This window comes from Lontra canadensis, unplaced genomic scaffold, assembly GCF_010015895.1.
Source record: "Lontra canadensis isolate GAN:19392208 unplaced genomic scaffold, GSC_riverotter_1.0 scaffold148, whole genome shotgun sequence".
NCBI classification, from domain to species: Eukaryota; Metazoa; Chordata; class Mammalia; order Carnivora; family Mustelidae; genus Lontra; species Lontra canadensis.
Window position 1 is genome coordinate 2,417,709 of NW_022631142.1, and position 27,374 is coordinate 2,445,082.

General features: G+C 56.0%; 1 protein-coding gene across 1 annotated transcript in view; it reads right to left on the reverse strand.

Annotated features, from left to right (window-relative positions):
• The window catches only part of GLIS1 (GLIS family zinc finger 1), a 216,886-nt gene that overhangs the window by 13,151 nt on the left and 176,361 nt on the right, over positions 1-27,374 (reverse strand). Inside the window, exons 5-7 of the mRNA XM_032844153.1 lie at positions 7,724-7,885; positions 3,067-3,177; positions 144-276 (exon numbers count right to left, since the gene is read on the reverse strand). Of these exons, the coding sequence (XP_032700044.1) occupies positions 144-276; positions 3,067-3,177; positions 7,724-7,885 (406 nt within the window). The remainder of the gene's footprint in view (positions 1-143; positions 277-3,066; positions 3,178-7,723; positions 7,886-27,374) is intronic.

Genomic DNA, 27,374 nt, shown 5'->3' on the forward strand with positions numbered 1-27,374 from the left:
CTCCTGTGGGCAAGAGAGCCACAGGAGAGGGTGAAGGAACGTACGTCAGGGGGGTGGGTGCCTGCGTGGCCCCTGGGAGCCCACAGAGCCTCACCATCTTCCTGCAGGGCTGTGCTGCCGGCCCTGCCTCCCTGCACACCTACCTGGGAGCAGCTCCTGGCCCAGGGGGCGGCCCCCCTTCCTTTCGCTGGCAGCCAGCTGTGTGGACCCATGGAGCTGCTGCAGGGCCAAACACTCGGTCAGGACGTCAGCCTCGGTGTCAGGGCCCGCGTGCAGCTGAGGAGCAAGCAAAGGGAGAGAGGGTGTCAGTGTGAGACCACCCACCACCAGCAACACTGGGCTTAGGGGACCGGACAGGAAGGGCTCCAGAGGAAGACCCTTCACCTCACTGCTCCTCGGCTTCCCCGTTTGTGAGATGGAACTAATTATACATGTTGGGTTAGTTCAGGGCTGAGAAGCAGATGCTAAGAGAAGAGTGAACAGGCCAAGACTTTTGCCTGAGAGAAAACCAGAGAGCTGGGCAGGCTGGGAGAGCTGTGGGCTGAGCTACAAGTCTGACCCAGAGTGAAGCGGGGAGGGAAGGAGGTTGGTAGAAGCGTCCTAGACTGAGTCTTCAGGGAGCAGCCGTGTGTTGGAAGTCAGGGGTCCTGTGTCCCCCGGACAGAGGTTTTGCCTCAGTATCCCTGCAGGGTCTGCCACACTCAGTTCCTGGCTGGGAGCAGCCTGCCAGACGCACAGCCTCACTCACGGGCCCAGACCGGTGTCCAAGGATGCAGCTGGGCCCTCCCCCAAGCAGCCAGCGTGTGCCGCATTCTCGTGGCTGCCACAGCGAACTCGTGTGTAACATACAGTGGGCACAGTGGAAGTGTCTTTCCTTCCTTCCCCCCGTCCCCGCATCTTTCTTTCTTCCTAACACGAGGCACAGTAGAAACAGCCTAGGGCTAGAGACAGAAGACCCGGGTTCAAATCCCAACCCATGTCTTCTGACTCCCTATGTGACACTAGACAAGTAACTTAACCTCTTCGGCTGTCCCCTGCCTGTAACAAGCAATGACAACTCCTCCCCCAACCTCCGGCTGCTGTGTGGAGTAAGGAGATGACATCTTTGAACGAGCTTGTTGAAGGTACTGTGCGAAGGGCTGGCTGAGCCCCACATGGTCACGTGACAGTCAGCATACTGGATCCACATACGGACTGAAGTCGCTGGCTGAGAGCAGCCTGGGCTGGCAAATATTTTGGCCAACAACTCTCAGTTGTCCTAAAGGCAGGCTTGAGCTCTGTACCCCAAAGTTCTTCACCTCCCCAGAGAGGGCAGATGGGGACAGGGTGTGGCTGGTTGAGGCCCTTGGGACCTGGGGCAATGAGGCAGGTCTGCACCCTCCCAGGGAAATCCCAAAGCCTGACTATCAGAGCCCTGAAGATGGACTTGTCCAGACTCTTCATTTCACCTGGGACAAAACTGGCCCAGAGAAGGCAAGAGCCTGGTCCCACTCGGCACAACAGCGGAGGGTCAGCCCACAGGCTTTTCCCCCACTCCCAGGCCAGAGAGCTGGCACCCAGGCTGGGGGATGGCTCGCCCAGCCTCCCGACAGGCTCTCAGCTCCTTGCCCCAGCAGCTGCTTTCCATGTAAATTCAGTTTCTGGCAAAAGAGGGCCAAGGCGTGTTCTTGCAGACCGCAATGTCGATTGGATTAGGAGCAGCAGGAGAGGAGCATTAAGGAAGAAAAGCATTTCTAATTCTCCCTGAAACGCAGCAGGACTGCCAAGGAGCTGTCATAATACAAGGGTCGCTTTACCCAGCAAGATACATCATCCCCGATGGCTTCTAATGGATGCCTATGGTTGGGAAGCTTGAAGATCTGCGGCCTCGGGTCCCTGGGGCTCAGTGCGAGCCAAGCACAGGGCCTGGGAAAACCAGGGCAGCATTCTGGTCCTCGGGCACCAGTGGGCTCAGGATAGACGCCTCCTTGGCATAGAGCCCAAGCCATTCTGCATCCCTGCCCGGGCCCTTCAGCCTGAGAGCAGTGGACAGAGCTCAGGCCCTGGAGACGGGCATGTCTGGGGTGAGACCCTGGTGGTCTCCCCTGCGGTTCATGACTCCATGCTGGGTTCAGTTTGGCCCTGCCTTGTCGCAGTGAGGACAGATGGGGTGTTCTCACCGGACAGCTCAGGTGTAGGATGAAGACCGAAGCCTCAAGCTTGGCTGTTGCCTCCACCCCGCCATGTCTTTCCAGCAGAGCCCTGTGTGTCCCAGACCCATCTCTGTACATCCCCACCCCACAGGACTGAAGCAGGCCTCTTTCTCCAGCCTCTCTGCCTCTCTCGGCTTGACTTACAGCCCTATCCACAGTTCTTAAAACAGTGCTTGGAAAATGATAGGTACTGCATAAATGCTGCAGGGTGAATTAACAGGCTCTCCCTGCTCTGTCCTCCGCTGTCACGCTGATACCCCTGGACTGGCCCTGGTGTTTCTCTTCATCACCCCCTTCCCTTGCACTCAAGTACCTGCCTCCCACAGCCCTGGTGCTCTTCTGGAGACGTGGGTTGAGCCCAGGGGTGGGCTGAGCTCCAAGTGGCAATTCCATCCCCCCACTGCCCTGGGTCCCTCTTGCTCCCACCCCAACAGGCTAAGGCCCCCTTATCTGCACCCCTGACTATTCTCTGTGGACTTCTACTGTCATCTTTATTATATTCTACCAAATGAGCTCTTTAGGTCTGTCTCTCCCTGCCAGGTCCCCATCGGAGGATGGGGGACTCTGCCTGCACAGAGCCTGCCATCAAATGTTAACTAAGCGAGCTAGGGCAAGGGGGCAGATGGATAATAGAGAAGCTGTATGTGGACGGTCTGTGGGTGGATAGATGTCTGGCTGGCTGGAGGTGAGCAAGTGAACTCAGGGGCCGGGGGGCGGCCGGTCTCGGACGATGGACAGCAGCATACCCAGGTGTGTGGAAGGGTGAATGCAGGCAAGGCGTGCAGGTACCTGGCTTGTCGCCCGATAGGGGTCTGCGAGGCTAGGGGTGCGGGGGAGACACTGGCAGAGGTGGGCCTGGAATGGAGACTCTTACCTTCTTACGCACCTGCTGCTCTTTGGCTGAATGGGCCTTCACGTGCTTGCGGAGGGAGCTGGGATCCGTGTAGCGCTTGGAGCAGCCGGGGATCTGGCAGGCGTAGGGCTTCTGTAACATCAGAAGGGCAGAGGAGGGGTGAGGGAGCAGCTGTCTGGCAGCCCAGTGTTGCACTCTGTGAGCCGCAGGGGGAGGGGAGCCAGCTCACACCCAGTCCCTCCCCGTGTCCCCAGCCAGGAGGGGTCTCACTCAGCCAGCCCTGCCAGGCCTCAGAGTGAAGGAGGGGTTGTAACTCCCTGCTACCCTCATGCTGGGACCTCAGAAAAGTCAACTCCCATCGCTGAGTCTCTCTTATAAAATGGAACCACCTGAATTCTAAGCATTCTCCCAGCTTGGACACTGGCTCTGAGGAAAGGGCACCCTGTGAGCCCACGGCTGCAGAGAAGGCACGAGTGGGCAAGGAGTACAGTGAGGCGGCTGTCTTAGAGGAGGAGGAGGGGGAAGAGAAGGGACAGCACAGGGCCAAGCTGGAGTACGGCAGGGACCCAGGGCTGGGAGTGACTAACCACACCTTGCAATGGCTCCAGACACCCCAGATTGCTCTGGTCGGTGAGAAACCCAGATCCTCAGTCCAGGGATCACAGGAGGCTGGGAGGGAGCTGGATCTCAGACGAAGGCCTGGGGAAGCCGGGGGTCTGGGCCCTTTGTGTACTTTCCCCTGAGCCCCTATCTCATTGCTCATCTAGAGCCAATCCATACTTTCTACTGCCTCCCCTGTTCCTGCCTGGGGCTCATACTGCTCTCTGTGACCCAATCTCACCTCCCACCACTGCCAGAGGACCCTTGGCCATGCTTTCACCTTTGAAAACCCCTCCATGGCTCCCTTGTGCGCTCTGACACAGCCCATCTCCCAGCACTGAAGGCCCTTTGGGACTTGGGCCTGCTGAAGTTCTCACCCCTCCTCCTGCCCCCATCCTTGTACACCCATCTGCCCAGCCCTTCTGGAATCTTCTTTCCACTTCTGCTCCCTGACCCACCCCCGGGCAGCACTGAGCACCCAGCACTGCTGGCCTTGTTCAATGTCTTTCTCCTACGAGATAGTGCATTTCCTCGGGGGATGGTCCCTTCTGATTCATCTTAGGTCCCAGGGACTGACTCAAGGAGCAGCTCTAAACTGAATTCTGAGCTTTCCCATAGAGGGTTCCACAGGACCCTGCTTGGGGTTCCAGCTGCTACTGGGGCTTGAAACCTTCCATCCCAATATATTTTGTGGTTCTGATTTCTCTAGGCCCTCCGGCCTCTAGCAACTGTAGGGAACTGGAGGGTGTGTGGAGGAGGGGGTACGTCTCAGATTAAGTACCGGGGACGGCCATGTTCCTGTGAGACACACCCAGTGGAAATGCCCCCCCCACCCCTCCCTAACCTCCAGGCAACTCGGTCCCCACTGGTGTGAGGAGAGGCCAGTCCAACTGCAGACCCAGGGACCTCATGGGGAGGGGGAAGCAGAAAGAGATGACCATACCTTGGTGCTGCTACGGACAGCCGCCAGGTTAAAGAAGTGGGGGAGAGCAAAAAGAAAGAGACAGAGAAGTGAGCGGCTTGCCTCCCTGAAAGGAAGGTGCTAGGCAGGAGGGCGGAGGGCACGCCTCAGACCTGCCCCTCTCTAGCCACGTGAGACACAGACGTGTATACACACACACACACACACACACATTCTCCTTGGGCCCTGCTCCCACCCCAACACATGGACATATGTACACATACATGTTCTCCCTCGTGGGCCCCAGCTGGTCAGGCCCCAGGCCCTGTCCCTCAGGGACACTGATACAAATCCGCACACTCTTGCCAGAAAGCAAACAAACAGAGCTCCGAGTGTGCAGGCGCACTTGCCTGGAAAGGGCACAAGGCCCATCTCCGTGTTTGTTTTTCCAGGGCCTGACATGTGCAGAACATTCCTCCAGCCCTGCTCCTCTGTGAGCCCTCAGGAAACCCTGTGGCTGTCCCAGGCGGCAGCCAAGCCCAGGCCTGGGGAGTCACCGTCCCGGCCCCGGAGCCTCTTTAGGAACAAGGACACTGGTGCTGGTGCAGGAAGGATGGAGGGCCATGGCCCATATGGCCCTCCAGGTCTGTGTGTGGCTACTCTCCACTGGAAACCTGTTCGGCTTCACACCACTGTGGGAGAAGCACGGAGGAGGAAACAGAGGCTGACGCGTTGCCCAAGATCGCAAAGCGAGTGTGTCAGTGACATTCTGGGGTGGGGGGGGGCTCTCCTTGCCTGGGCACAGGAGACCTGATCACCCTCTGCGCAGTGGCGGTCAGGACTCCGAGCACCAGGGGACACAGCCGGGTTTGGTCAGCTTTCAGTCAGCAAGTCAGAGCAGGGAAAGGAGGGACTCACGTTTGCCGTGTGGACCGTATGTCATGCCTACACCTGCATTGTTCCAGTTAATTTCCCCATGTCTCCCTGATGATGTAGGTGTTTGAGGAAAGTAAGGCCCAGAGAGGCTAGGTGGCATTCCTTGGAGCTCTGGGCCCAGGTGGAGGGCCAGACTTAAAACCTGGCTGGCTCTCTCTAGTCTGTTCTGCCACTTTCCTGCTCATGGTGAGAATCCCATGTTCTTTGGCGCCAGAGGGGAGCTGGGAACATGACTGGGTCCCTTCTGGAAAACAAGGCCCAGCCCACATGGGCTGACCTACTGGCCTCTGTGTGCTGGGAAGGCAACCTCTCTGGGCAGGATCGCCAGAGCTCTTTCTGTGGGGATGGGCACAGGTGGGAGCTGGGCTTCGCGGCTGTACCTCTAGGGCTTCACCAGGACCTGTGGGGAGATGAAGACCTGCCATAACCCTCTGGGCTCACTGTGGGCCTGACCTGACCTAGTCCTCACAGCTCTGTTCACATACCAAGTGGGGCCAGAGGCCTGCTGCTTTGGGGCTGGGTCCAGGAAATGCAGCAGGAAGGGAGGGAAGAAGGGGGCAAGTCAGAGTAGGTGACCCTGAGAGGCCCAGAGGGACACTGTTCAGGCTGGAGATTGCATGTGCAGAGGGCCTGGCGCTGTTGGTGCTGTCCTGCGGTCTCTGGGAGACATAACCAGGGGGCTTGGGCATGGGCTATGCCCCTCAGGGCCTGGGTGGGGACCAAGGACCCCAAGGCCAGGCTTGTGAGAATGTAATGAAAGCAGGGGTTGGTGAGAAAGCCTCACTTCACGTCCCCAGCACAGCCTGTGACAGCAAAGCCTGAGGGGGGAGGGGTGGAAAGAAGGGTTGGGTTCAGTTGGGGACAGGGCTCCTTCTTCCTACCCTGTCCCCTGTACTTAGATCCCTACTTTCCAGGGGGACTACTACCCCGGCTTTTCCAGCAAAGGGTCACTGGACTCTGCCATGTACCAGCTGTGTGACAGTCAGTGACTTTATCGGAGTCTCAGTTTCTTTGCAAAATGAGAATTGTGGCCTTTACCTTGTAGACTGTTACCAACATTAAACTGGGAAGAGTGTATGGGACACTGGCTGTGAAGGAAACGTACAGAACATCCTGGCCAGGACCTAACCTGCACCCACCCTGTGATTTCTCTATGTTTCTAACATATTGGCTCTTGGCTTTCCCAGCTCACTCCCAGCTCTGACTGCTGTTGTTACTCACTCTTGTGGGCCTCTGTTTCCTCATCCATGTATCTGTCTGTTAGACAGCCTGGGCCCATTGGCCACTTGGGTCTTCCAGTCCCCCACCAGCAGAGTCCCCCAACGTTTACCCAGAGAGCAGAGAGATACAGACATACACTCTGGATGCAGACCTGTCTCCTGCTGTACTTGGGGAAGGGGTCCTCCCAGGCCATATGCACCCCGGGGACTCGGGTGTGAGGTCCAGCTCCAAGTCCGCTCTGCCACCTCCCAGCTGGGCAGGCACTGAGCCTCCTGGAGCCCCACTTCCCTCAGTTATCAAAAGGGTCAGCGGTCCCCTGACAGGCAGGGTCAGTATGAGATCGTGGGAGACAATGTTTTTGAAAGTGTGCTGCTAACCGCTGAGGTCTGGATGCCCAAGAGAGAAGCTGGGACCGACACTGTGACAAAGCTGAGGGTTAGTGCCGTTTGACCCAAACGAGGGAAAGGGGATGGACATACAGGGATCTGGGGCCCAGATCTAGAGTCGGAGGCCCTGTTCACCTCAACCCCACTCCCACCGTGCTTAGGGGCTAAAGGACAGCCCTGGAGAGGCTCTGACCTGTCACCATGGAGGGTGTGGGATGGGAAGAACAGGGAAGGCCTGCTCTGCGGCTGGCTGATGGGTTGGGGGAGAGGCTGCACAGTGGTGAGCCCGCTCTCTCCATGGGGCATGTCTGGACACTGGTGCCCAGGCCAGGAGCCGCAGGCTGAAGCAGTGGTTCTCAACTTGGAAGACTTTACTTCCTCTTCCCCGGGCTATTTGGCAATGTTGAGAGACATTGGCCACAACCGGGAGATGGAAAATTGCCCCTACCTATCGGACAAACGTCCCATAATAACAGGCCTCCCTGCTCCTGGCATAGTCATGCTGCCCAGAATGTCCAGGACTCAGGACAAAGGCAGGTTTCCGCGCGGGCCCTGGCTGCTGGCCTGCACCACACAAGGGAGGGAGCGTGCATTCCGCCCACCCCTTCCCCTCGGCCTCTGCCCTTGGGCCTACCGTGTCCAGGTGGGTGCGCTGGTGCTTGGCGCGGTCGCTGGAGTTGCTGAAGGCCTTCTGGCAGCCGGGGTGCTGGCACAGGTACGGCTTCTCACCCGTGTGGCTCCGCAGGTGGATCTTGAGGTTCTCCAGCCGTGAGAAGGCCTTGCTGCAGCCTTCAAACTGCAGGAAAGGCTGGTGAGGGGTGCTCTACAGCCCCAGGGGGAAGCCCGCTACTCAGCCTGGGAGCGGCCCCAGCATCCCCTGCCCCCCAGTCCTGCCCAGAGCCTCCAGGTGTTCCACTTCAGCTCCCCATGTAGTGATCGGGACCCAGGCTCTATCCGGAAAACCCTAGTGGGTTCCTGTGCCTTAGAAATGGCCGTGAGGGTTAGAGAAGAAAGGGGTCTTCCCCTCTCTGGATCTGGAAGGATCCCCAGTGGCAGGTGGAAATGACATGCTATTGTTGGCAGCACAGCCTTGAAGGGACAGGAGAGCAGGGACAGATGGCCCCGGATTTGGGACCTGAGGCCTGCATGTGAGTGAGGCTTTGGGCAGTGCCCTTGACTGCCTTTATTTCTTCACCTACAGACTTAAGACTATGCGACCACCACTCTGGGCTGACACTGACTGTCAAAGGGCTCTGTCCATCTGGAGCGTGCATCAGTGCTGATCACTGTCAGAATAACAACCCATTTGTAAACTCAGGGTCTTCAACGCTTGTTTGGGCATCCGTCCAGTGCCCACCATGGGCCAGGCCCCATGCTGGGCAGTGGGCAAGCAGCAGTTGTGGCCCAGACACGGCGACGCCCCTGGTCAGGGTGGGTTGGACGGAGCCTCCTCCTGCAGCCCAGGGTGCCCCGTCCCCCCAGACTCTGCCAAGCTCCCCCCACCCCAGAACCCTCGGACTTCTCACTCCTCCCACGCTCTCCCCTACACGACCCCCTGAGGATGTCTCTGATGTAGAAACAGGGCGCCATGACTCTGCCTGAGGCCGGGCGCCCTGTATACCTTCCTGCCCCACAACTCCTGCCTGCCCCAAGCAATAGCAGGAGCCCACCTGGCCACTGCAAGCCCCAGTTCGCCAGTTGCTCAGCCAGGGACACCGTCTCTCTTATAATCATACATCCTATCCCCCGTCAGCCTTCAAAGTCCAGCTCTAATGCTGCCCCCTGGCACATTCCTGGACCCCTGTGTGGCTGGCCACTCCTCCCTGCTTGCCCTCATTGTCCAGGGTGTCCGGCCAGGCCGGCACTCCTGTGGGGCACACCAGGAGCTGGGAGGAGGACCCTGCTCAGACCCGGCCCCGCTCTATCCATGCAGACATGGATAAGCACACTCTTGTACCACACCATAACCCTGAGGTGTGTGGCCTCCACATTCCTGCCTCAGAGACAGAGACTTTGTGTGGTGACCGCAGGGCTGTGACACGGCAAAAACAGGACGCAGGCCCCCTCTGACGCCGAAGCCCAGATGGTTGTGCTATGGCCGCTGCCTTCCCAGGGCAAGTGGGCAGGGCAAGGCAACCCTTGAGGAGGAAGAGACAGAGGAACCAACTCCCGGGCCCATCATTAGTTTCATGCCCCAGCTTAGGACAGACATGAGGACAGGGACTTCGGGACAATAACTGGTCTGGTGTGAGCTGCCTCCACCCTCCGTCTTCTCCCTGAAGGCCCGGCCACAACCGCAGGCTATGCTCCGCTGGGGCTGAGCCAAGGCGGGCAGCCTGCCGCTGGGTTTTAGAGACTGTCCTGCCTCCTGCTCCCAGTCGATGGGCCTTTTCCACTTATGAAAACCAGGAGGAAATCCTGTTTGGGGAGTAAGTTGGCCACAAGCTACTCCTCTACTCTCCTACAATGGCTCCGTGCCAAGTTCACCCCAAAATGAGGTGGAAGAGCCACGGCTGGAAAGCGGGCTGCCTCTTGGCACCCAGCTGGTCCCTTTGTTCCTTCGTTGGCCGCTGCCAGAAGGGTAGACATCTAAGGCCGAGAAGCAATAAGTCCTCAGGCCCCGCCTGCTTTTCTGGACTGTGCGAGAGCCCAGCAGACTCTGGAGGCCCATGCATCATCGTCTTCTCAGAGGGGCCGTGTGCCTGTCTGGCCAGCCTCCGTCTCAGCAGTGGCTTTGTTCAGGCTGCACGCCCCACCCCCCATGGGACGCCTTCTCTTCCATCTCAATGACAATTTAATTCGTATATTTTTCAAAAGCCCAGGACCTGTGGCTTGGTGTTTGCACTCTTCTGCGGCAACCCTGTCGCCTCTCCCATCTGCACACACCCACCATGTCCTCCTGCTGGAGCTGCTCAGGAGTGACGACTCAGAGTGTCCTCGGGACTCTCATGCCCCCAGGCCTTTGCTTGAGCTGCTCCCTGGGCCTGGAATGCCTTTCCCTCCTTCACTCATTTTGCAGATGTCTTACTGGTCTAGGTCTACTCGTGGTGTTCAAGCATGGCCTCCTCCGAGAAGCCTTCCCATCCTCTGCCGCTCCTCTCTGGACACACTCTGAGCCTGCAGATTAGAAGATTTTTGCTGCACACCCATTGCCTTCTTGCCAGACCTCCAAGCTGAGGGTCTGGGAGTTCCTTGAGGGGAGGGCTGGCATCTCCTTTGTAGGACAAAGGCTGGATTAAAGACCTGATCCAGTGGGGGTGAGAACAGAAATCCCCAGGCCTGGGGTGCCTGTGCCCTTGGGAGTGCACCCTCTTCCCTGCAGGGTTCATCCAAACACTGATACCTGTGCCCCAGGTCTGTGCCACACCCATGTTCTACCCCCACATGAAGCAGACTCACAGGCTAGGGCACAACAAGCAGCGGTCAAGGGTGCCCTGATGGGATGCCCATCCCCCGAGGTGGAACTGGAGGTGGCAGCAGGTAGAAAAGGGGTGCTGCCTGATCCAAGACTGCTCTGGGGTGAAGACGCTGCGGGGCCCACTGCCGAGCCTCACCCCCAGCAGGCCAGCCCCCGGACACGCCAGGACACCTTGAGGCTATGGGCTCTGCTTGCAGCTGCTGCCATGGCTCACCTGGCTCTCTCCATCTAACCACCGCATGGATGGCCAACTGGGGCAGAGTGAGGAGGGTGGCACGCTCCCCGGTTCACAGCCATGTGCGCTCGCTCTGCTGGGCCTGTGCTGTGCCTGGGGTTACCCCACTCAGGGCTCTCCAGAGTTCCTCATGCCTTCCGACATCCAGCCAACCCCCTTAGCATTCAAGGCCTTTCCGGGGTCTGGTGTGGCACGACCTGAGGCCAAGGGTCCAGACTTAGGAAGCAAACAGCCCTGTGATCTTGGCAAGTCCGTGCCCCTCTCTGTGCCTCTCTTTCTTTCTCTATAAAATGAAGACAAACAAGCTCAGGCAGTTGGTGTAAGGGCAAGGCAAGGTGCATATCCACATGCGACACAGCACATATTCTCTGAATGTTCTATTATTACGGTAGTGATGGTTCCTATCCTGCCCTCAGAAAAGATACCAGTGAAGGTCAGGTTTTACCGACCCCAGAAGTAAAGAACAGGGGGCCCTGGCTGACAGGCTTGCCATTGGTCCGGCCCTAAAACCCTTTCAAGGTCAGTCCCATGGGGGCACTGCTTGGGTGCCCAAAACAGCCTTTTGGGGTGGGAATGGCCTGACAGAGCCCAATCCATTGGCTATGTGGGGGCTGGGAGGGCAGCACAGAGAGGTGCATCCCCACTGTTGTGTTGTGAGGGTAGAGATGCTTCCAGAATGGAGACATAGGTCTGGTAGCAGAAAAAGAGCCAACAGGGGCCTTGGTTTCTCTGAGGGGGGCTGGAGGATGGGCCCTGTGGCAATGCCACTGTGACCCAAAGGTGTAATGATCCTTCTATGGGGTCTGCAGCCCAGGGGGTGACACACAGGCCTTCCTATACTCCTCCCCCGACACAGTAGTCCCTTGAGGCTCTCAGGCAGATTTTGCCCTGGACAGATCCCTTGTTCTCTGCTGTGAATGTTCAGGTGTATAACCCCGCCGAACAGACCTCCTGGGATGTCCCCTACTCTGGTACAAGGGGGGCAAAGGGGGAGTGGCTGCTACTAGTCCAGAAGGGCTAAGCCACAGTCAGAACTGCTACCTCTTGTGGGAAGAGGGTCCCCCTCAATCTTCAACACAAGCCAGCAGTGTCAGGCAAAGCCCATGACTCTAAAAGTCATCCACGCACCCCATGCAACAGTCGCACACCCCCAACTTTACTGCACACCCTCGTCCCTGCTCGCTGGTACTCTGTCACCTGACCTTCATCTGCCACCCTTCCACCTCCTCACTGTTGGGATTCAGGCTCATCCTCTCATCTCTGTGCACATGGATTCATGTCTTGACTCACTCGGGTACCCCTGTGTGCCTGGCAGCGTGCTGGGAGCTGGGATTTTGGGGCAAAAAAGACCACAAAAGACCGGTTAAGTCCAAACAAAAGAGAATGCATCCAGGCCCATAAAGGGGCTGATGTCAGGGGGCTTCCAGCTGGGGAAGGCAGGGGGGCTCACTAAAGCCTTCTCGGAGGAGCCAGGACTTGATGCCTCAGCAGCGTTTGGACAAACAGCGTGGGAAGCACAGAGAGACTGGGAGGGGTAAAGAATGTTCTGAAGACAGCCAAGGATTTGCTAAGCTAGAATGAAGGGAAGCAGAGGAGAGGTGGAAGTAGAAATGGGAATGTGGGGGGTTCCCTTCGTTCCAATCCATGGAGTGCTGATTCATTCTGGAACAGGTTGAGTTTGGGGTATTTTTTCCCAGAAAACGCCACAGAAACCGCCCCACGCACTCACTGATGGGGCCCAGCCAATGAGTTTGCTCTTCACTTGGGGGACCCTGGTGCTGCTTCTTCTGGCTGGACTCCCAGCCCCTGATCTCCCACCTTCCACCCAGATGCTTGTGCCAAAAACCCATTCCTTCCTCCCTGGGCCCTGTATCCAACCAGCCACCAAGCCACGGAAATGCCACCTCTTAAACAACTTCCCGGTGCACCCTCTTCTCTTCTTTGCCGCCCTGATTCCTGGCCCACACCCCCAGCTCTGCTCACCCCAGTGACCGTACTAGCTGCCGTCCTGACTCCTGCCTCTCCTCTCCCACGAAATCTGGTATCTAGAAGGAAGACTTAAGCCTACAGGTCTGAGTCCTTCCCTGCCTAAATCCCACAGAGTATTCTAGTGCCTGGCAAGTATCAGTCTTCGTCACAGCATCCTGGAGGCTGTGCCCTGGCCCCTGGTGATGGCTTGGTGGTGCCTGCTCCCTCCAGCTCTCACCTCCACACTTCTATGTTTCAGCATCAGAGCAGCCAGGGTGCAAATCCACCAGTTCCCAGCTGGAGTCAGACCTTGGGCAAGTGCACTGGTTGGAGTTCCACCAAAAATGGGGGCATCACTTGGGCACCCCTGGGCACATAGCAGGGAGGTGCTGTCTGTAAGCCCAGGATGCGTGCAGCATTCGGTCTTATTTGGGGTGAATCTGAAACACACGAGCTCTAATAACCAAACACACAGCACATTTATGTGGCCAGGAAAAAACGCTCACATGCCATGGGCAACAGAGGGTAGCTACTGTGAGTGGGTGCGTGGAGACACGGAGAGAGAGGAGAAGAGACAGAAGGGACACCTGTCTAGAAAAAAATGTAAGAAGGGACGTCAGATACTTTTTACTTTAAAATGCATGAACATTAAAATGTTATCTTAAGACAACCCTGGGGTGATTCAGGATATAAGTGGCCAGGTGACACCCTCTTGGACACCGACCAAGGGCTGGCAGCTGCTGTGTGTCTCATGTGGTGTGTCACCAATCATGACAACATGTTCTGCCACTAAAGCTCCCTCCTTGCCCCACTCTGCAGACAAGGAGCGTGAGGCTCATCAAGGGGACACGCCTGGCTCCAGGTCACACGGCTGGTGACTGGCGGAGCTGGGATCTGGTCTCGAGTCTGGCTGATAGGCCTCTCTCTCTGTGCCCCTAACCACTCTGGTCACTGCTGTAGGCCCCCGAGGGAAACCACCAGAAACGGGGTCGCACTCAGCAGCTGTTACAATGACTTCCAACCAGGCCCACAGCCTGGGTTCCATTTCCAGCCAAAGGCCAGGCCCTGCCCAAGATGCAGAGCTGAGGCTGGGAGAGGAGGGTGCCCTTCCTCCTGGCCCCCCAAGACAGGAGATGCCACTGCACAAAGAGGTAAAGCATGGCGACGCCGCAGAAAGGAGCGAGCTGCGGCCGCCGCTCAGAGTGCACGGTCTTGAAAGGCCCAGTTTCCACATGTGGGGTGTGTTACAAAGGAAGATTAAAATAATGGGGGAAAATACCCCGGGAACCGTGAAGCCCCAGACCATCTGGAGTTTTATAGTAACAGGCAGGGGAAAATCAGAACCTAATTGAAAAAAGTCCACTGCAATCCATTATGGCTGCGTGCCGCTCACAGAACCAAGGGCAGGAGATGAAAGACCGAGGGGAGCCATCCCAGGAGCTGGGAAGGGCCCAGCATTTCCCTCTGCAGGCCGAGCCCAAGGACCCTTCAAGTTCTGGCTGGGGGAGGGGGAGGGCCCAGGGTCAGCTGTCGGAATCCAGCTGGGGCTGGGCTCACCCCGCTCAGCATCCTGCCCTCTCTGAGCCCTGCTCTCGGCTGCAGAGTGGCTAAGCGAGACTGCCGAGGGAAACATGCTGTCAGACACACCGTGTGCTGGGCAAGACTGTTCTCTCCCCGGGCCCCTGGGAAAGGAGCAAGAATGCTGCTTCACAGGTGAGGCATGGGGGTCAGTGTGATATGAGCCACAGACCATGAGATCCTGCAGAGAGAGGTCTGCACCGGCCTCCGCCAAGGGACAGTCACAAACAAACTTGGGCAAATCATGTGCCCTTTCTGCCCTCACTTTTCCTCCTCTCTGAAACGGGGCCACTGCTATTGACAGTGAGAAGTAAATGCAAGGATGTGCCCAGTGGAAGAACCGGAACACAGCAGGTTCCAGGTGAATGTCAAGTCTCCTCCCCATGGCGGTTGTGACCCACAGAGCAGAGAGGGCCCGGTTTCTCACGCTCTGGCTAAGAATCTGGACACAAAGGGCAAGGGGGGTGGTGTTGGGGAAACAGGGCATGGGTGGGGGCAGGGGAGGAAATGCCTCCAGTTTTGGCATTTGCCAGTGACTTGCTTCTAAACAAACACATTTCTGGTTTAAGGGTAAAATATATTGGGTTACAACAGTCTGGCAAGACATTCGGGGATCAACTTCTCATTTTTGTGCAAACTTTTAACTTACTTTATAACAATGATTGGGATGTGCGGTGCCAGAGCCTTCTCCAAGATGTCAGATAATTCTGTGTTTGGCCAGCTCGAAAGGCCAGCCAGCCAGGAGCTGAGGTCCCCTCCCCACCCCCTTACCCTGGCAGGGGGACTCTGGCCTGGAGATCACTGTCCTCAGAGCCCCATGGGGTTTCCACCGGAGTCTCCGCAGAGCCTGTGTTTTGCCAGTCCTCAGGGGGTCCAAGCAAGAAGGGGAGGGACAGATATGGAGAGAGTCCTGGGAGGTGAGGCCAGACGGCAGCAGCCTGGACTCTGCTCTGGGAGTTCATGAGGGTCTGGTCTCACTTCAGGCCCACGGTACTACCTGAGTCAACGAAGGACCCGGCAGACGTATACAGGAGGGAGACTGTGACGGGAACAGCAGCTCTCACATTTACCCTGTACCCGGGACTGGGCCAGACTCTTCCTACACATGATCTCCTTTGTCCCATTAGGACAGCATAACAACCCCTTCCTCATGACACAGGCAGAAAGCAAGGCCCAGGGAGTCTAGGTGCCAGATTCCCAGAGCTCCCGTGGGATAGACCCTAGGTTTGCCTCCAGTGCCCAGACTCCCGTGCCTCGGGCCACACTAGTGTCTTGGGCAGCCATGACCAAGATCCCAGGCCAGCGTGTGGGTCCCTTCACACCTGCTCAGCTCTCTGTGGCTTCCTAACCATCCAGAGAGGATGGCGGGCTGGAGGGGGTTGGGGAGGTGCTGTGAAGCACAGAAGGCAAAGGGAGAATGCGCCAGAGGGACCACAGCATTCCCCCTGCCCCCAGAGCCAGTCAGTTTTTACCTGCTCTTGGGAGATTTCCAAGGCTGGATGAGGCTGCAGACCCCCTGTCCCTTCTCACCAGGACTGCGCAGAAGGCTCTTGGCTGGGATCTCTCCAGCACAAAGTCTCTGGGTAAGAAGCACGTTCTTATTCCTGGCAAGCAAGGACCAAGAGAGCTAGGCCACCCATCCAGAGGTTTGTGGATCCCCCAAATGAGGAGGAGCAGAGGGGTGCAGAGTCTGCTCCTCAAGCACACAGGTGGGCCCTGGGGGAGCTCCTGGTGCTGAGCAGAGGCTGGACATCATGGAGAGGCAAACAGCAGCTCTGCCAGGGCCAGGGCCTGGCAGCAGGTGGATGGCATGGGATGGCTGTCGCACATGTGCACTGAGCCCCAGGTGCAGACCGGGAGACTCAGACACATACACGCACCTACACCTCCCGTCCCAACCAGGCCCGGCGTCAAAGACCGAGAAGCCCAGGACACCACCACAAAGCACTGATTCCAACACATGCTTACACCAACAGGGCTCAAGTCAGAGACACAGAGGCCAGCCCGTACACGCTCACACCTCTACACAAGGACCCTCAAGCCCCAGACCCCAGCACGGGCTCAAACACACAGACTCCCCGGGTCCCAGATGCACTGCCTGACAGCACCCCAGCACCACAGCACTGCACGGGCAGACTGCCCCACGTGTGGCCTTGGAACAGTCCGTGTGTGGTGGGGAGAAGACACTCACCCAGAGACAATATCTGGAAACAGCTTCTAGGAGATGAGTGGATAAAGACACATCCTCACACCGTCACAAAACCTGACCCAGCCAGACCTGGGGACAGTCACACTCCCACACACCTCTTTCCACGGCTCTAGGCAGCCTTCAGGGGCCCACAGTACCTCCCGACTTTCCCATGGCTGCTGGGCGGGCTCAGCTTTGGCGAGGGCACACGTGGCCTTAAAGAACCCCAAGGCAAGGCCAAGAACAGCCTCTGGCCACGCCGACTTCTAGCCCAGTGCTCTCTCCTCCTCCCCTGCTCAGCCATAAGCCACAACTGCCAGCCTTCAGGCCTGTATCTGTGTCCTCTGCACACGAGGGCCCTCGATTTGCCTGTCTAGTCATCCCTGTCTTCTAAGCCCCGGCTCAAGCCTCACATCCGCTCCTCTCCGAAGTCCTCGCATCATCCTTCCTGATTCTGCCCCCTTCTGAGGGCTAGGGACCGAGTTCTGCCTGGCTGCCATCATGGGTCTGACTCCAGGACTGCCCATCTCTCATTGCTCACACTTGGCGTGGACACCGCACTCACCCTGGGACCGTGCCAGCTGCTCGGCTTGGCCTCTAGGAACTCGGGCCTGGGAGGGGGAGGCCGGCAGGCAGAGGCTGGAGAGCCACATGGCAGCCCACACCACCTCCACAGCCAACTGCCAAGCAGAAGCACCTGGTCCCCTTTGTTGGAGGCTGTGTCTGACTACAAGTTGCATCGAGGTTGGCCAGTGCTATTTTGAGAGGAGGAGGAACAGGGACCACCATGAACAAAAGGGCCCTATCCAGCCCCCGGCTTCAACATCCCCTCCCCTCAGGCTTGCCTCCTAGCCTGGGCACAATATCTCCCCACCACCAGCAGAGTTGGGGCTCAGGTCTGGTTCCTCTTGGTCCTGGTCCCTATGCGGCTCTGTGTTCCCACCGTAAAATGTGGTGACACTGCTGGCCTCAGATGCCCATTAGGGACATCAGGGCGGCATGCCCCTGCTACTGGGTACAGGACAGCGCTCAGTGAATGGCTCCAAAAGGAGCCCCCCTTTTGGTTCCTCTCCCAAATTCCAAACAGAAACAGTGGGGTTGCGTCCATATGTGAAAACATCGAGGTTAAAGATCCGAGGCCAGATGTGGCTCTGTCACTGGCTGCTATGCAACCTTAGACCAGTCACTTGCTTAGTCACCCAAGGCTTGTCTGCCCAGGACAGTGGGGCAATGGGGGTGAACGCGCACCAGGGTCATCCTGGTGGCAGCTGCGTGACGCCTAGTGTCCTAGGACTGCCTGGGGAAGAAAGAGCCCCCAGACATCACCCCCATCTCCTGAAAGAAAACCTCACATCGGGTCACTCGGAATCCTTACAAATGTACAATGTGTGAAGATCCCGTCTAAGGTCGTGGGTGGCTGTGAGCCTCCTGCCTGCCCAGCGTGCTCTGGGGTTTGGATCTCATAGGATGTCCTGTGAGGCCCTGGGCTCCCACCTTAAGGGGGCGGTGTTCAGAAACAGGCTTGTGAGTGGCCGGGGCAGGGCTGGGCCAGACCACTAGTATGGGCAGTAAAAACCATGAATGTCTGTGGGAGAGTCACAAAGGCTGAGCTTGGAGTTCGGAGGAGACCCACCAGGGAGGAGGGGAGTGACCTGTCCCCAGTGTTCTGGAACCAAGCCAGGCAATTTTGTGTTCATCAAGGCTGCTTGGAGGGTGCAGATGTCTCCCAAAGCTACCAGCTCTAAATTGGGGTGCACTTGCCACCCAATGCCCAGTGCTATCAACAGGCTTACCAGCCTCAGCACCATCACCCCTCCCACCTGCCCCAGCTAGCCACCCGTTACTGACCAACAGAGGGGTGCCAAGGTGGGCTGACCCGGTGCAGGCAACTTAGGACCACACCCTGAATGGGGCTCGGGGGGCCCCCGTCACACCCTCCTACCGCTGTTCCAACCCAGCCCCCGGATTCACGGCAGATGGAAGGAAAGGGGAGTCTTGCACTCACATAGGAGCTAGTGAAGGAAGGTCAGTTACCATTAAGAACATACGACACAAACAAAAACCTAAATGAAATCCAAGCCCTGGAGGGGATAAGAAGTTAAGAAGAGACACAGCAAACCTTTCTGATGGCCGAGTGCCTCAGTGTTCAGAACACTCTTTGCCCTAGTCCCACCGGCATCACAGCAACCCTGTGAGAGGCAGGCCTGGGACCCAGAGGCCTACGCTGGGGTCTCTCTGAAGGGGGGACTGCTGCCAGTGACCCTCCTTCCTGGCCCCAACTTCCCTACCATGCATGGTGACATCCAGCAATAAGTCGGGTACCCCACTGGTCAGCCACGGGGCAACCCCCTGGGCCAGGTATCCAGGGAAAGTCCCTTTCCCGGCCGGGCCTCTGTTCTCATCTGTCAAATGGGTATGTGTGGAATAGTGTTACGGCCCTACTCAGGTGCCTCGGGGAGGAGATGACTTAACAGAAAGCAGAGCAGACAGGAATGAACTTCTGGCTTTTGGGTTTCGACATCCCAGGCCCCAGGGCCAAATGGAAAGATCTCTGGAGGCAGAGATGAGTCATGCACAGTTAAAATTTCAAATGATCTTTCTGCCACAAACCCATCTAAAAATGCCCAACACAGGGCCTGACACAGAGTGGGCTTTTGGAAGTATCTGTTAATGAATGAAAAAAACCCAAATAACAAACAACTGAGCCTTGAGGGAAGTGTGGGGTAGGGCGGGGAGACCCCAAATTAGTAGGGGGCAGGACAGGTTCTGCCAGGAGAAAGAGCCAAGCTTCCCATGTCCCCACTCCTGAGACTGCTCCCACTGGGATAGGGACACTAGAGGGGAAGCAAGACATGCATAGACATGCAAGACATGCAAGACATGCAGTCCCTAAAAGTGGGGAGGCTCTGAGTTTGGGGGCCATGCCCTGGGTGTGCCACAGCACCCCCAGCTCAGCTTGTGGGACCTGAAACAGGGTTCTTTGTAGGTGGGGCCCAGGCCCCCTACAGGCAGGGCTCCGGATGTCTCCGGAGGTACCAAGTGTAGCACCATGGGGGAGACGGAGTCCGAGCTGGGCCTGAGGCAACCTTTCGGAGGGATGGGACACACGCAGAGTCTGGCCAAAGAGAAAGGACGCCAGTACTCTCGAACTGCCAGCATGCAAACGCTCGGCCTGGGAAGGGAGTTCATGGAAAACGTCCACGTTGCATTTCTTTTTCCCTCACTTGAGTCTGAGGACTGCATGTTGGAACCGGACATAAAGAAGTCAGCCGTGCACTCTTTCTGTGCTCTGCGTTTTTTGACCTGCAGGCCGCCCTGGACACAAGGTGCCTCATGACCATCTCTCACAGAGAAGGAGACAGACGGTCCCAGAGAGCCTGGGCTCATGGCGCCCACAGAGTAAAGGGGCGGCATCGGGACTGAACCCAGGGATGGCTGATGCCAAAGAGCTTGGCCCTGTTCTTACACTGCATTCAACCAAAAGCAGATTGGTTAGGAAACACTAGGCCGTGGGAAAGAAAGGACAAAAAGCAAAGAATTCAGTTTCACATCACTAGGACATAACAATACTAGCAGTAACAACTTCCACACTGTCTCTCAGCTTCCCCGAGAGCGTTTGTTTCCCCTAAAGCCCCAGATCCCCCGCTCTTTAGCCCAGCACAGGCTGGAAAACTCTGGAAGAGTCTGGGGGAGGTGCCCCACCCCTCACCTGTGCCTGGGATGCCCCAGGGGTCTGAAGGGGATGGGCAGCTTCTGCCAGAGCAGGCAGGCTGTTTAGCTCTCGGGGGAGCCTTCTTCTTCTTCTTCTTTTTAAAGATTTATTTATTTATTTACTTGACAGAGAGAGAGAGAGAGCGCGCGCGCGCGCAAGAGAAACAACACAAGCAGGGGGAGTGGGAGAGGGAGAAGCAGGCTTCCTACCGACAAGGGAGCCTGATCTGGGCCTCGATCCCAGGACCCCAAGATCACGACCTGAGCAGAAGGCAGACGCTTAATCACTGAGCCACCCAGGTGCCTTCTGTCCCTTGGACAAGGGGAAGACCTCTGCCGCCACCACATGAAAGAAGACCAAGGAAACTGAAACAAACAAACAAACAAACAAAAACACTGTATGATAAAACAGGAAGGGATCCTGAAGGAGAAACTTGGCTGAGAACCAAGGGGGTGGCAGGAGGGGTGTTCCGGGGAGCAGGGCCCCTCCCGGAAGCCTGGCTCTGCAGAGTTGAGCCCGACTGGGGGCTGGGAAGGGGGAGTGATGCCTGGAACTCATTAGCATTATGTCAGGAATAATGTAAAATTAAAACATTTAGCTTTGGCTTCTAAAATGAAGGAGGACAAAAAGAGAAGGATGCCATTGTGCTGAGTTGCATTGCTCTGACTGGGGCACCAATAATTTACCAAACATAAATCTCGGCCTTGCACTTGGACCCAGCCCAGCCACTGAGGGCTGATGAGTCTGCAGCTCTGTCCTGGGGCAAGCGAGCTGGGAGCCTGGGAGGGGCAGGGGGCCCAGGGCTCAGGTGAGGTCTTCCAACTGCTTGCTCCCCACAGAAGGGCCAGGTATGCAGCCTCTCTCCTCACCAGCCCCTCCCTGCCTCCACCATGGCCATTGCCCCCAAATCCATCATCCATCCTGTAGTCAGACAGATTGCTAGATGGCAAGTCTGTCCTTGCCGTTGCACAAAACCCAGTGGTGGCTCCCTGTTGCCTTCAATGTACGACCCACAACCTTCAGGCCTGGTGTTTCTGACTCCCAGCATCTGAGTCTGCAGGCCTTCCAGCTGCGACTGGCTCCCAGGCTCCCGTTTCCTCCCCAGGCTCCAGTTACACTGACTGCTTGGGTTTTCAGAACTTCCTGTACTTCCGGAGCTTTTGCATATGCTGTTCCCTTAGCCTGGAACTCTCTCAGGCATCAAGGCGAACTAAGCTCCAATAGTGGCTCCTCGGCAGAAGCTCTGGGCTTTCCTCTCTGGGTCCACTCTGGCCCTCGAGGAAAGGCAGGGGGGCTGGGCCAGGCTGTGTAGGAACTCAGGACTCAATGTTAGGACCGGCTGGCCTTTGGAGGTCCTTGTGTTACAGATCCAGACCTCGAGGCAGACCAGAAAGGGCAGGGCTGACAAGGCTTCCCTGGGCCCCTGCCCCAGCTCTGGTCCCCTTGGATTCTTAGGGCAGACTCTTTCTGCTCCTACATGCTCATTAGCCGCCCAGGCCTGAGTTCAAGTTGTAACTCTCCTCCAGCTCCATGATCGGCACAAACCACCCAAGCTCTCCGGGATTCAGTGTGTGTTGGCATTCCAAGGATGGAACGAGAGTACAGGGCTCCCCCCACCTCCGCACCCAGGGCTGTGCAGAGTCAGCATCAGATACTGCCGAACACCAATCATTGCTACCTGCAACCCCCCGTGCAGATGGAGAAACAGGTCCGAGGTGACGGAGGATAGGGAGACAGTGGCAGAACGGAGTCCGAGGCTTCCTGCTCTGGAAGGCAGTCTGAAAGCCTGACCGGTGACACAAGACAGATGCCCATTCAGTCACTGGCCATCTGCTCGTCCTCATTCACTCACTTGCTCAGCTAAGAGCCCATAACCAGGTGTCCCAGACACAATGTAGTGTCAAGAGCGAGTCACCAGATAGTAAATATAGGAGGATTCTATTCTAGCACAGAGGACAATTATTGTATATACTGAGAAAAGTCTGGAAAAATACTCTAAAATGTTAAACAGTAGGTATTACTGAGTAGTCTCATTAGGAATAGCTTTTCTTTTTTCTCTTTACTGTTTTCTACTTCTTGATATGTCACACTTTTTACTATATATTTTATACCTCTGTGTTTTGTTGAAGTTTAAAAAGAAATCACAGTGGGCAGTGATCCTTTCTGGACAGACTGAGGTTACAGAACTAGATTCTGCTCGGTTCTACATGTGGCTTGGGGTGAGCTGTCCTGGGAACAGGACTGGAGGACGCTCCCATCCTTGATGTGGAGCCAAAGATCTGAGTCAGGTCTGGATGTGACATTTGCTCCTGTCCTCTGTGAACTCCATTTCCTTCCACATGATGACCTCTAGAGGGGATCTGAGGATCGGGGAAGGCATGGATGTGGAGATGAAGCCCATGACAATGACAGCTGTGTGCCTGCATCAGGAAAGCCAAGGCTCACCCTGTCGGATGCCCTGCCCCGGACAGGCACAGATGCCTCCTCACGGGGTATATCACCGAGCTGTCACACACGTGGTAGCCAGTGATGACCGAAGAGTCTCTGGAGACACGGTGGCCAGTTTAGTTAAATAGTGGTGACAGACGGCCTCACTCCTAGGTCAGAGGACACACAGGCAAATCTGAGCCACAAGTCTGGATGGGGGAGGGCAAGGCTGCTGCTCACCTCCCGGCAGCGGCCAAGAGCACCAGAAGAGTGACATTTCCCACACCCATCTCTGCAGTCTCGGCTGAACGTCTGAGGACACACTTCTGAGCCAGCTGGATGGGGTGTGGAAGTTTGGGGTCAGCCCGATCAAGGTTCAAGTCCCAGCTCTGCTGTGTACTGCCTTGGGTCCTTAGGCATGTTACTTAGCCTCACGGGTCCAGAATTGTTTTCTGAAAAGAGTTAACACGCCTTCCTGGTGGGTTTATTGTAAGGGCCAAATGAGGTAAGAGATGGCAGGGCCCACCATCTCTGGGGTCAGGGCAGGGCTCCACCCAGCAATACAACATGGCAATGATGGGCGTCACGCTCCAGGAAGCCTGTGCCTCTGCTCCCTTCACTCTCTACCCAGAGTGCCCTCCTCCCACCCCTTTACCTGGCAAAATCCTGCTCATCCTCCAAGCTTCAGCTCATAAGCCACCTCTTCCAGGGAGCCTTCCTTGATTCCCCCACTATTAAGGCCAGGCTCCTCTGGGGTCCCACCAAGCCCTGTTCTTCCCTCATCATAGCCCCTAGGACTCCGTATTTTAACTCTTGGCTTCCATGTCCTTTCCTCCTGCCAGCTGGGCGGTGTGAGTCAGAGAGGGGATGAGGCTGGTCCCACTGATGGGCCTCTCACTACACAGCCCAGCAATGACCTGGACACACAGCATGGACTCAGGGCACGTTTGCTGAGTGGAACAATGTGCTTGGTTGGGGTTAATCACCCTTGTCTCTTCCCATCCTTGGGTAAGAAGGAAGATTTTGGGTTTTTTATTTTTTTAAGATTTTATTTATTTTTTTGACAAAGAGAGACACAGTGAGACGGAACACAAGCAGGGGGAGTGGGAGAAGGGGAAGCAGGCTTCCCGCAGAGTAGGGAGCCCGATGCAGGGCTCGATCCCAGAACTCTGGGATCACAACCTGAGCCAAAGGCATACACTTAATGACTGAGCTAGCTAAGTGCCCCAGGAAGGTTCTTTTAAGATCACAGAGTTAGAAAGGGTGTTAGGGGATGTCTGTGGCTGGGGAAGGAGTGACTGGTTCAAGGCTGCCGGTTCAGTCAGTGGTGATACCAAGAGAGGGCGCCAGGTCCTCAGATTCCCCGCCCAGTGCTCCCTGACCTTTGGCCTCAAAGGGACTCTCCTCTCACCCACAGAAAGGCCAGCAGAGCCATCTCCTCCTGCACCCTCACAGAGCTAGCTCTTGACGGCTGGGGTCCCAAGTTCTATTCCACTTTTCACCACCTGCTCCTGCCTCTGAAGGATGGACGGTGTCATTTATCTCTGTAACATTCCATGTTTCAGGCCCTGACCCAGGCAGGCCAAATCCCCCTGACATACCTAGAATGTCACCAAGAGCCCACTCAAGCCTGGACCCATCAAGGGCCCTGCTTTAAAATGTATTTGCTAAGTGCTAGCACCACAGTGGGTTTTCATCATCTCTGGAATGACTGTACATTCTGGAACACAGACTTGGTGAACTTGGCTCAGACCAGGTCTGACAAAGTCTATTTCCCTGCCTCTCCCTTTGCACTGAGCCAAGCCTGGGCTGCCAGGGATTACCAGAGCAGAATGGGGGTAATTTCTCATTAGAAATATGGTTCATAAAGTCCATTTCTATTTTACTCAAGGAGCCAGGAGCAGCCCAAAGAGGTCCAACTTGAGAGTCTTTCTGTGTGAGGGGGCAGCTGTGAGGACTTTAATTTTCTTACAAATCTATGCTGTTGTGTTTTCCACATTTTCTGCAATAAGCATATAAAACATCTACATTTATTTTTCAAAAACTCAAGGACAGAATCCTCCTGCTTCTCCAACTGCCCCCCTCCCACCCCACCCCACTCCCCTGGCCTGCCTCCCTTGTTGCTTCTTTGCACAGGAGAAGTTTCTGCTAAACTTGGGATGAACCTCTCCCCCACTGCCAGTCGCCAAGCTCCACCTAGACCCTGGGTCTGCTCACTTTACCTTCTCAACAACTCTGCATTTTATTTTAAGTAGGCTCCATGCCCAGGATGGGACTTGAACTCACAACCCTGAGATCCAGGGTCCTATTGGCTGAGCCAACCAGGTGTCCCAACGACTTCATGTTTTAAAGAGGACTCTTGGCCAAAGCCACCCCAGGAGTCTGGGCTAAGATCTGAATGCAAGTCTGTCTGACTCCAAAGTACTTCCTCTTTTCTACGGTAACACCTCCCCTCTCTGGGCCTCAGTTTCCCCAGTTGTAAAAATAAAGAGGAAGAGGGCTGAAGATGGCCCCACAGGTACCCTCTGATGCTGGCATGCCCCACCTAGTGTGACTGGCTTCTTTCTCTTAGCGTAATGATTCCGAATTTCATCTGTGCTGTGGCATGGATCAACACTTCATTCCTTTTTATGGCCAAATTAATGTTTCATCACATGGAGAGATCACATTTTGTTTGTCCCTTCATCAGCTGGTGAACATTTCCTTTGTTTCCACCTTTTGTCTCTTATGAATCCTGCTGCTATGAACATTCCTGTACATTTTCTATAGACACATGTTTTCTTCTGCTTGGGGTGTATGCCTAGGAGCGGCATTGGAAGATCACGTGGTAGCTCTACACTGAATTGTTTGGAGAACTGCCAAATGACGCTCCAAAGCAGTTATACCGTTTTACGTTCCTATCGTCAGTGTGAAAGTTCCGATTTCTCCACATCCTTGCCAACACTTATTGTTCCCCATCTTTTTTATTGTAGCCCTCTTAGCAGGGGTGAAGTAGTAGCTCACTGTGGTTCTGATTTGCATTTCCCTGATGGCTAACGATGTTGAGCTACCTTTCCTGTGCTTTTGGCTATGTGTATGTTTTCTTTGGAGAAATGTCTACTCAAATACTTTGCCCACATTTATTTCTTATTGATTTTATTTTTTAATTTTTTTAAAGATTTTATGTATTTGAGAGAGTGCATGAGCCAGGAGAAGGGGGAAAGAAGGGAGGGGCAGAAGCAGAGGGAGAACCAGGTTCCCTCCTGAGAGTAGAGCCTGATGCTTGGCTCGATCCCAGGACCCTGGGATCATGACCTGAGCCGAAGGCAGAGAGGCTTAGCCAACTGAGCCCCCCAGGTGCCCCTTTTGCCCACTTTATATTGGGTTATTTATCTTTTTTATTATTGAAATGTAAGAGTTCTTATTATATTCTGGGGACAAGTCCCTTATCAGAGCTGTTATTGCAAAAGTCAAGTCATTTTCAAGCTAAAAGGATGCCAGCTAATAGGTACCGAGCACTTACTCTGTGCTGGGCCTTGGTGCAGGCGCTCTCCATGTCAGCAGTGTTTTCAACCCCGCAACAACCAGGTATGATTATTCTTGTTCGCTCTGTCATCATCCTCATATTACAGATGGGTCAACAGAGTCACAGAGCCGTACCCTCCTCAGGTCACAGGCAGTGGCAGAGTAGAAGCTCTGGGGCATGAAGGTCATGGTGCCTCCTGGGGCTGCCATGGGGCAGAGATGACAAGGGACCCATCAGAGCCAACATGATGCTCCTGACAGGAGCCCAGGCCACCAGGTGGAGTCCCACTCATGAGATTTTCCATCTCCTTGGCCAACCTCAGGAGACTTGGGTTCCATTTTATTGAGGAAGGATTCTGTTTCCTGATAGCCATGCAGGCTCAAATTAGGTGGAAACGGGTTTTCTCCCTGGAGACTTCACACTACAACTCAGGAACCAACTCCCTGTAATTGAGGGATGATGAGGTTTTGGGCCTTCGATGCCAGAGGGAAGCTAGCCCATTTGCACATTAGCAAGTGAGCATCCATGGCCTGGGCCCGAAGGAGGCGGGTGGTGGTGCCTAGAAAGCAGTGAGCCCAGATGGGACAAGGCCTTGCCCCCCGAGGGTTGGAGGCTTGAGAGACCCTGTGTAGGGTGAACCCAGACTGACACTTTGCCAGGTTCCAGCTGCCCCCCGACATCTGGGTTCTGGGCGCCCACCCAAGTTGGAGACCAGACAGGCTTTCTGCAAGAAGATAGTTAACAATATACTCTTGTTATGAAATCAGAGCAGTGGAAGGTCAGGGACAATGTAGATCCCACAGGGCCAGCAGACTGAGGTAGACTGCACCACCATCCACACGATGGACTGTCCTAGTGCTGCGAAACCCACAGGTGGCAACAGGCCACGTGACCAGGAAGCTCCTGAGTTGTAATGCTATTTCCAGGCTGATTCTCAAATCATCCTCACATAGGCACAGAAAGGTGACTACTTCACCTGACGTGAGGGCCGCACCGGGAGTCGGACCCTTCTCTAAGATCCCAGCAATGACTCTGAAGTTGCCCCTTGGTGAGCGCTTGCTGTGCGCCCGATGCTGTGCTAAGGGCTCTGCCAGGTACAGATGGGACCCGACCCAGGGGAAACAGCACTGAGTTGGTCCAGAGTCGCCTGCGCTCTCTTTTTGGTGTTGTAAAATCTCTAGCATCAGATGATGTTACATTTGTACAAAGAAACCCTACACACCCACCTCTTGGGGTCGCGGTGAAGCCCGAGGA